The following is a 10325-nucleotide window of genomic DNA, read 5'->3' as shown; positions in this document are numbered from 1 at the left end:
GATCTGGGTAACTCCGTCTGTCTAGATCTAGTTTGGTGCGTATGCGAGGGCCAATACGTGCTTCCTTCAGTGTATGATCTTTCAGATCTCGTCCTCTCAGACCTGGAGTGACGAGTTCTGGAAGACCTGGATTGAGTATCGCCTGTCCTGAGGCTTCTACTCTCTCCTTGCGAGGGTGTGGTATTTCTACTACGATTTTCTGAGTGGCGAGGGGGTGTCTTATTTTTGCGCCCCTCTCCTGTCGCCACTTCTTTTCCCTTTATCTGGCGCTTCAAGGCTTCCATGTCCGCCGCCATCCTTCTTATTAATTCATCTTGCTCCTTCACGCGGTCTTCCAGAGCTTGAGGATCAATCCTCCGCCTTTGCCTGTCAGGACTTTGCGAACGAGAGTGACGGGGGCTGTTAGTCCGCTTCCCCCTTGTATCCCTCCTGGTGTTATGTCGTTGGGGCTCCAAATCTGTCATGGGAGGGATAGAAGGCAGTCCTTCACGCCTTGTGCCCCCATCTGGAGTTTTCCCGTCGATGGCGGACTGTGGCAATTCTTCAATATGTGTCATTGTTCCAAGAGGTAAAGCTTGATCAAGAGGTTTTGTCCTGTCTGTTTTTCCCACAGACGACGCCAATTAAAGCTACCAGTCCCCGTGCCTTGCACATATTGTCCGCTTTGGCATTCCGACCGCACGGTTTTGTTCTTCCCCCACTGGAGGAAAAGGCCTATGCAAGGTAAGAGGAGCCAGCTTGCTTATAAGGTGGGACAGTAGTCCCTCACAGACCGATGTGGGATTTCCCGCACATTAGCCCCCAGCCGCGCTGGCTCCGGTCATCCCGGAGGAAGTTCCCACAGACGGCGCCAATTGTATGGGAAAGAAATAAACTTTCTCGTATAATCCTGTTGATCAAATCTGCGCTCCTCTGTATGTCGTCGCTTTATCACCTGAAAACACAAACGTGAGCTAGCCAGTGGGTGTGTGCCGGAAACCTCTCCGATGCCTAAGTCAGTAAGCTTGACAAATAGACAAAAGCTCTGTGTATTCAGAAAGCAAAGTTGTGTGTTACCTCTCCAAAGGTGATGTTTGTGAGCTTTTATAGGTTTCGTGTGGCACAATCCTAGTAGGACTTCTACTCCTCCGCGCAGAGTCCTCCTAGGATTTAACCTCCTGAAGGATAATCCTTATCCTCCAATACCCCCCTCACTGCTTAAACCAAGTGAGATGGTTATTACCATGGCCGAACTCCAACATGACCGAAGTAATCATAGCTATGCTGAGCCGCAGAGTAGGCTGAACTATCCTTAGTTCGGTTCTTCCTTTTACTCCTCCTTATCTCAGTGCTCTCATGTACAAACCATGGTGTGTTTAGACCGAGCTACCGAGTAGCAAGGTTCTGACTGTTCTAAACACAATACGCCATGACCGGACTAACTCTGAGACCGGCCTAACTCCAAGTCGCTTCCGGACCGGAGTAACTTTACATTTCTCTCAGGCCGGAGTAATTTTTTACCTCTCTTGGGCCGGAGTAACTTTACGGCCTTTTTACCCAGTCCTTCGTACTTTGGGCCATAATGACCATCTCATAGCTCGGCCCAATTTTCACAAAAATTACCCTCTTATAAATAATTTTGTCATTTGGTATGAAACTTTTGTATAAAAATTATGTTTATATAACATTACCCTTTTCGTATTGATTATTTGGTATTATTGGATTGATACTCCTTGATCCACTATTTTAATGTTGGTTATTAGGCAATCTTGTAATAATACTCCACATCATTCACATTGTATTACTTAACGAGAAAATTAGTGAAATATTCCTCTCTAATTTTTTATAGTAGAAGAGGTTCAAAATATTTTTTTTCTTTTTAGTTAAGGTCCCTTAATAATATTATTAGAGAAATTTTAACTTATCACAGATAAATTTTAATTTGTCACAGAAAAATTTCACAAATTTCTCTATGCCAAATTTCTCTATGTTGAAATTTCTACGTAAAAATATTTATGGACCTAAACTATTATAAAAATGTTGCATATCTTTTATCTTATAAAATTTAAATTTTAGGAACCTTAAACTAAAACCACTTACTTAACCTCTTGTTTTTCAAAAATTAATATAGAACTTTATTTGATTTTAAAGTTTCAAAAATAATTTTCAAATTTTTAATATTTTAATTATTTTTTAATTTTTAATTTGTTTAATCTAGATATATTTAAAATATGTATAGTTTGTGAAAAAATCTTTAAAAATTACACTAAATATAAAATATATAGTATATGTTTAATTTTATTTTATTTTTTTGTATTTATTAATTTTTTAAAAAATTTCTTTACAAATATTTTATTTTTAAAATAATTTAATTAAGGATGAATTACACTAACAGTTCCTATAGTTTGGGACTCGTATCACTTTGGTTCCTGACTTTTCAATTGTGACATATTTGACCTTGCATTTTGAATCTTGTTCCAAATAAGGACAATTGAAGATAACATTGGTTAATTTCAAAGGCAAAATCGTCAATTTGATAAAAATATAAACTAATTTGATAAAAATAAATATCAAAAAAATATTTTTAAATTTTTAAAAATTATTTCTACCCACCAAAGATAAAATTATGTTAAATTGATAAATCTTTCAGACATTTATTTATTTTACCAAATTAATTTTTATTATATATTTGGATGATGATCATGTGTGGTTGTTAAGATTTTAATGTGTAATCGATATCTTTAATATATGAAATATTTTTAGTTTTAGATTTTTGATTTAATGGATTAGTATAATAATGATATCAAAATTGTCGCTGTGTTTGACTTTTAAAAAAAGTAGAATCTAATTTAATGAAAATAAAAACAACCATCCATTACATGATCACATCCAAATACATAATAAAAATTAATTTGGTAAAAAAAATTAAATGTGTAAAAGATTTATAAATTTTACATAATTTTATCTTTAGTAGGTAGAAATAATTTTTTAAAATTTAAAAATATTTTTTTGACATTTATTTTTGTCAAATTAATTTATATTTTTGTTAAATTGACGATTTTGCCCTTAAAATTAAACAATGGTATCTTCAATTGTCCTTATTTAAAACAAGATTCAAAATGTAGGGTCAAATGTGTCACAATTGAAAAGTCAGGGACTAAAGTGATACAAGCTCCAAACTATATGTAATGTTAATGTAATTTGTCCTTTAATTGAATATATATATACAAAAATTAATTAAAATATAAAAAATAACAAAATTAAAAAAACAATGTTTTTAAAAGAACAAAACCAAAATAGATAGTCCCTTTCATAAAAAAAAATAAAAATAATAATAAAAATAATAATAATAATAACAAAAAATTAAAAAATTAAAAATGTTTGGAAGGTTAACTATTTTGGCTGACTTTTGCATTATTTTTTTATGACTATTTTAATTTGATTAAAAAAAACTGTATTTGAAAAAGTTAATTTTTTATAATTGATTTTATAATTAAAAAAAATTATAATTTAAAAATTACATTTATTTTATTAATAATTTTAACCTATTTTATTTTCAACAATTCTACATACCACTAAAAGTAATATTCTAAAACACCACTAATGAATTAGCACATACTTAAAAAAATAAATAAATAAATAATGATTGAGACTCCTATTTTTTGAAAGAGAAATGTTAGGGATCGTGAAAAATTTTTCATGAAAATGATCATGAAAAATTTGTGACCTTTAGATTACCTTGATTAGTGTGTGGTGCTTTATTGTAAGTGTAATCCAAATGTCACAAATTTTTCATGATCATTTTCATGAACGACTTTTCATGATACCTAGCATTGCTGTTTTTGAAAACCCCCACAACTTTCTTTGATCTTCATCATTGATGTATGTGTAGAACCCATTCATACACTATCAATGGTGAAAATCTAAAAGGGTGTGGAGGTTTCCAAAAAACAGAATCTCAAGCATTTTTTTTTTAAAAAAAAGACATGGAAATATTGTAGCAATAAATGAGATCCACTACTACTACTAATAAGTAGTCTCAACCATTTTTCCTTTATTTTTACAAATTTTTTGCAAAGCCATAGTCTCTTTCATAAAAAAATATATATTAAAAAAAAAATACTGATTGGGACAGACATCCATGTATTTGTCCGGGAGCAGCATATCCTCCTGTCCTCTCTTTATAAGTTGAGTGCTCATCACACACCATCTCCATACTACTACACTTGTCTCGGTTCAAAAATGCTTCCTACACCCACTTGGGGTCGACCCCAGTGAGGTGTCGTCGCGGGATTGGTCTAAAAAAAAAGTTTTTTTTTTTTTTTTTTTTTTAAATTTTCAGCCAGTGGGGGCGCACCACGTCACTGGGGCGCGACCCCCACTGGGGGTATGCAGCGGGGCTGGACAAATATATCTATAGAGAGAAAACAAGCGAGAGGGAGAGAAATGGCGAAAGTAGGGAGAATGAAGCTGGGATCACAAGGTCTGGAGGTGTCGAGACAGGGACTGGGGTGCATGGGGATGTCAGCCTTCTACGGGCCTCCAAAGCCGGAAGAAGACATGATCAAACTCATCCACCACTCCATCAACTCCGGCGTCACTTTCCTTGACACCTCCGACGTCTACGGCCCTCACACCAACGAAATCCTCCTCGGCAAGGTCGCCCCTATTATTAATTCAATTTCCTACTCTTTGATTTCTATTCATAAGAAATGGTGGAATTGATCTTGATTTTGATTTTGATTTTGATGAGCAGGCACTCAAGGGAGGGATGAGAGACAAAGTTGAATTGGCTTCGAAATTCGGGATCATCTATACTGACGAAAAGGCAGAGATTCGAGGTGATCCGGGATACGTACGGGCAGCTTGTGAGTCGAGCTTGAAGAGGCTGGACATGGATTGCATCGATCTCTATTACCAGCAACGGATTGACACCCGCGTCCCCATTGAAATCACGGTTCACCCCCCCTCGCTCTCTTTGTCTTTCTCTCTTTAATTTGAACATTTTGTCCCCCCCTCGCTCTCTGTCTTTCTCTCTTTAATTTGAACATTTTGTCTGTACTTAAAAATTATTTAATGTGTTTGATTTTAATTTTTTTAAATTAATATTTTATTTTTTTATTATTTTTATTTTTAATGAATGGTTTTAAAATTTTAAGTAATTTTTTTTAATGCACCTTAGATATATTAAAAAATAAAATATTTATAAAAAAATAATAAAAATATAAAAAATGTATTGAATCTTTTTTTTTTTTTTTGTATTTTTGATATTTAGTGTATTTTTTTAAAAAAATTCTCACAAATATTATATTTTTAAATATATTTATGTTAAGTATATCTAAAAATTAAAAAACTTGCTTAGAATATTAAAAAAAAAATAGTGAAAACAAAAGAACACAAAATAAAAAATAAAAATTAATTTTTTGAAAAGTAAATTTTAAAAATCTAAACCAAACACACTAATAATTTTATATTAAGTGGGTGTTTGGAAAGTTGGTTTGTTTTAGTTTTTTCAGTTGTAGGATATTATTAGAGAAAAAATTTTGTGTTTGAAAAGATAGTTAGATTTTTTTGTAGTTGGATGTGATGTTTGTGAGAAAAAAAGTAAAATGATTATGAGATTTGATGTGATATTTTGTTTGGATTTTTTTTTTTGGTTTTATAACTACTTTGTCTTTTAGTGAAAAAAAACAAAAAAACACAAAAAAATCTTTCCCAAACACCGCCTAAGTGTCAGGGCTGAAAAAAAAAAAAAAAAAAAAAAATCAAATACAAGTCCGATGCAAACATTAGGTTTTCTCGATTCGGTCCTCATTTTTAAAATAAACAAAATTGACGGTTTTATATTTATGGATCCGATTGGAACCGAACTAAATCATTTAAATATATATATATATATATATAAATTTTGTTCAAGTAACTCATTATTATCAAATATATATATAGGTAATTTGAGAGTAAAATTATAAACCGAATGGCGGATTGGCAAATTGGGATTTTAACAGTTTTGGATGGATTGGCGGATTGAAGAATATTCTAACCAATTATTAAGCATTTGCATAATATATAACATTACTTTGCATAATTTTTTTTTTTTATATATATAACCCAAACTAATTTTACATAATATTTTTCATGTATATAACTACTAATTTGTAATAAATTACACATATTAAATTTCTTTCACACTCATTTTTACTTTGATATTTCATTATAGGTTAAAAAATATATATGTATTAATTATAACAGAGTGTAGCGGTTTCGAAGACAGTTTATAAATTTTAAAATTTAAAGATACTGATTAATGCGATGTGATTTTAGCGAATTGGACAAATTTTAAAATTTCTTTATAAATATTTTATTTTTAAAATAATTTAATTAAGGATGAATTACACTAACAGTTCCTATAGTTTGGGACTCGTATCACTTTGGTTCCTGACTTTTCAATTGTGACACATTTGACCCTGCATTTTGAATCTTGTTCCAAATAAGGACAATTGAAGATAGCATTGGTTAATTTCAAAGGCAAAATTGTCAATTTGATAAAAATATAAACTAATTTGATAAAAATAAATATCAAAAAAATATTTTTAAATTTTTAAAAATTATTTCTACCCACCAAAGATAAAATTATGTTAAATTGATAAATCTTTTAGACATTTATTTAGTTATTTATTTATTTATTTATTTTACCAAATTAATTTTTATTATATATTTGGATGATGATCATGTGTGGTTGTTAAGATTTCTCTCTCTCTCTCTCTCTCTATATATATATATATATACATAATTTGTAATCTTTTACTTTTGCAATCATGTTTTTTATAGCGGTATAACTAGTTTTATAAGTCACAAGTTATGAATAATATTTTGTGAAGGGAAACACTCCGGTACATTTGGTGTATCATATGCATAACTTTAAACTTTATGAGTCATAACTAAAAAAAATGTCATAATTAACATAATATAGAGCATAACTAAAAATATCGTGAATTATAATTATAGTAATATTATAATTAAAGAAGAAAATTGCATAACTAGTGTGCATATGATACACTTCTTTTAAAGGTGTGTATATTACAATTTTCCTTTTGTGAATGATGATAAAGTTTTTAAAAATCGTAGTTTTAAATCAAACCAAACCAAACCACGGTTTATTGCTCGGTCTCTTTTGTTTGTAAGATTTTCATAATTTAGTTTGGTTTCAAATTTCATGAAATTGGGTGTTTGGCATATGATTTTTTTTGGGCTAAAATAGCTAAGAAATCGAAATACCCAATCACATCTCTCTAAGTTTTATACGTTTTTTAAAAACAACTAAAATAGTCAATTTCTAAACAAGCTCTAAGTAATAGTTCATTTTGGTTTACTCCTAAACTGAACCAATCCAAATTATGCTCATCCCTAGTGTCTCTCATGAAGTGTGTATGTAGAGACAATCAAAAATACTTTGGACAGAAGAACCAAATTGAAACTAAATTAAATCAAAGTAAAATTTGAGTCAAACTATAGCAGTAAAAAGTGTAATTTACCCAAGTTAATAATATATATTGATACACTTTTGTTTGTGTTTGTTTCAGTATTATGTTATAGTTTACATTTCCAATTGAGAGCTAGCTATTCTCTCAGTCAATGTTGTCTAGTTTGCCTTTCTGCTGTGATATGGTATTTTGCCTGCCTTTTGGTGACGATGATGATGTTAAATTTGCAAATATATGACATTCTTCCCCATTTTTTATTGTCGGGCGTTCCTACTCCAGCTCTTCACTTTTAGTTACTAGCGTTTGTGTTTCTTCAATGAATTCTATGCCCAATTGCCATCCATAGTCATCCATGGGTATAAATTGCTTCAATTAACATGACAAGATTTGCAGTTCCACTTGCATGACAAAGCTTATATCGTACCTTCGGTTGTGCCAAATTTGCCTCATGAATTGATCCATCTTAAATTAATTAATTCCATTTTGTTTTTTCTATTTGTAAATGAGATAGTTCAAATTTGTGTAGCTGTTCAACGAAATGACATTGAATCTTTCAAACCTAGTTTACAATTATTATATATTCTAATAGAAATGACTGAATTTAAATACTCATAAAGAGAATAGGGCTTTGTCAACATGTGTTGTTACATGTTTTCAGCCAAACAAATCTAATTATCTAACTTTTGTAGATATTCAAATTATATTCTGGGGCCAAATTCACATTATTGGGATGACCAAACAGGCCCTTGCTGGTTTATCTAGTTTTGTTAAAACCCATTTGGGTTTTGTTCTATATTTTACTTGGGGAGATGACATCAAATAAAATCTATTGGAGAACTGGATTTATGTAGCTGATCCCAAGTAATTAGGACAGGCTTGAGTTGAGTTCTGGCTCAACTCACCACCGTGCTGCAATTTTTTGAAACAGTTGGAATCAATTAAGCCAATAAAAAAGTAAAAACGCCCGTGTTTGGAGATCAATTACCCATGAAGGCAAACCATACTCTTTGGATTACAATCAATGTGCACTCTTTCTTGAGTTAAGCATGCATCCAAATTGTTTGATCATATAACAACATTATGCTGTGGTAGAGTAGGACGATAATCTTGTTTCTACTTCTCTTCCACTTTACATATACATGTTTCTGCGCGTCTCCAAAATGATTTACTTGTTTTTTTCTTTGATTCTTCTTTTTGTAACCCATCTTTTCACCAGATGGGAGAACTCAAGAAACTGGTTGAAGAGGGTAAAATAAAGTACATTGGTCTATCCGAGGCCTCTCCTTCAACAATCAGAAGAGCTCATGCTGTTCATCCAATTACAGCAATACAATTGGAATGGTCTTTATGGACAAGAGATGTGGAGGAAGAAATAGTTCCTACTTGCAGGTGAGGCATCTATTCTGCTAATTGACATTTCAGGGAATAACAAGAAATCCAAATTGCTAATTTGATATCCGTTGTGATTATTCAGAGAACTTGGCATTGGGATTGTCGCATACAGTCCTTTAGGAAGAGGATTTTTATCATCAGGTCCCAAGGTTGTTGAGAATCTTGCAAATGAAGACTCCCGAAAGGTTTGTGCAATGTTAATGTCATCATAACATTGTTGTGAATAGTCTTGATTGACTTCTCTCTGTGTAAACTGTAGAAAAGTAATCGATGTTATAAGTTGATAAAATACACCATGTTTTCTAAAAATGAGGAGCGCTTGTTGGTGAGAGTTTCGTATATAAAACTTATTAAAGTCCTTTCATACTGGAATTGTAATTTTATAGCCAGTCAATTGTATGTTTTCTTCTTCTTTGGGCATAAATTACTTTTGTGCTTCTTGGATTTTGTATTAAACTACATTCCAGTGAAATTTGTCAACAAGTGTAACTATTCAATGAAAAACTTTTCTCTATTATCTTTTGGCATGAATTTTTTATTGTGAAAGTAGTTACGTTTATTTCATCCTTCAAACTCTCTTAATCCATTGGGAAAACAGGCATTGTGTTGGGGTGTGATGCAATTTCAGAGCTTGTTTTACGTGATCAATCTCTGTATGGCGGATTCACCGTTCTGATGCTGAATCATGTATTTCATTTATTTTTTATTTTTTATTTTTTTGCAGCATCTACCAAGGTTCCAGCCGGAGAATATGGAGCATAACAAAAACATGTTTGAGCGAGTAAACGAAATAGCAGAGAAGAAGGGGTGCACCCCAGGGCAGCTAGCATTGGCATGGGTTCATCACCAAGGGAGTGATGTGTGTCCTATTCCCGGCACCACCAAGATTGCAAACTTGGATCAGAACATTGGAGCTTTGTTGGTAAAACTAACACCGGAAGAAATGTCTGAGCTTGAATCCATTGCATCAGCTGATGAAGTTAAGGGAGATAGGTATATGGAGGGCCTGACTACTTGGAAGAATTCAGACACCCCACCCTTGTCCTCATGGACATCTTAAGAAATACATCTTTCACTTGTGTTGGTTGTTCCTTTGGAGTTGTAAAAGAACTTGGTTTTGTGATCCTCTGCTTTTGGAGTGTGTAATCTGTATTTGGTTTTTATGTGAGACCATGTTAAGGGTGATGTGAGCAGGGAAGGGACCTTCATTTTGTCCATCACCATTGGAGCTATAAATAAAAGGAGTTAAAATTTCTGTGGTTAATTTTATGGTTGGTTAAATTACACTAACTTCTATCAACGTTTAGAGAAAATATATGAAGTCCACAAATTTTATGCTTCATGAAAATTTCAATTAATAACACATTTGTTCTATTTATTAGTTAATTGTTAGTTGTATAGTTTGAGAAATGACCAAATGAATTATGGAAAAAATGAAATAAATTAAATGTAGATTGTTGCGTGAAAAGTCTG

General features: G+C 32.0%; 1 protein-coding gene across 1 annotated transcript; it reads left to right on the top strand.

The window, feature by feature from the left end:
• Positions 1-4369: 4369 nt before the first annotated feature.
• Positions 4370-10116, top strand: LOC114258108 (putative aldo-keto reductase 2). The gene is made up of 5 exons (XM_082878211.1): positions 4370-4638; positions 4736-4936; positions 8677-8849; positions 8935-9037; positions 9577-10116. The coding sequence occupies exons 1-5, from the start codon at positions 4426-4428 to the stop codon at positions 9910-9912; spliced, it is 1026 nt and encodes a 341-aa protein (XP_082734337.1). The 5' UTR covers positions 4370-4425; the 3' UTR covers positions 9913-10116.
• Positions 10117-10325: the final 209 nt, after the last annotated feature.

This window comes from Camellia sinensis, chromosome 7 (assembly GCF_055761805.1).
Source record: "Camellia sinensis isolate YWXY chromosome 7, ASM5576180v1, whole genome shotgun sequence".
NCBI classification, from domain to species: domain Eukaryota; kingdom Viridiplantae; phylum Streptophyta; class Magnoliopsida; order Ericales; family Theaceae; genus Camellia; species Camellia sinensis.
This window is presented reverse-complemented; position numbering and strand designations above follow the sequence as displayed.

Coding starts and splice junctions, on each gene's coding strand:
- LOC114258108 (XM_082878211.1), top strand. CDS start 4,426: ATGGCGAAAGTAGGGAGAATGAAGCTGGGATCACAAGGTCTGGAGGTG. Junction 8,850..8,934: donor GAAATAGTTCCTACTTGCAG/GTGAGGCATCTA, acceptor GTGATTATTCAG/AGAACTTGGCATTGGGATTG. Junction 9,038..9,576: donor CAAATGAAGACTCCCGAAAG/GTTTGTGCAATG, acceptor ATTTTTTTGCAG/CATCTACCAAGGTTCCAGCC.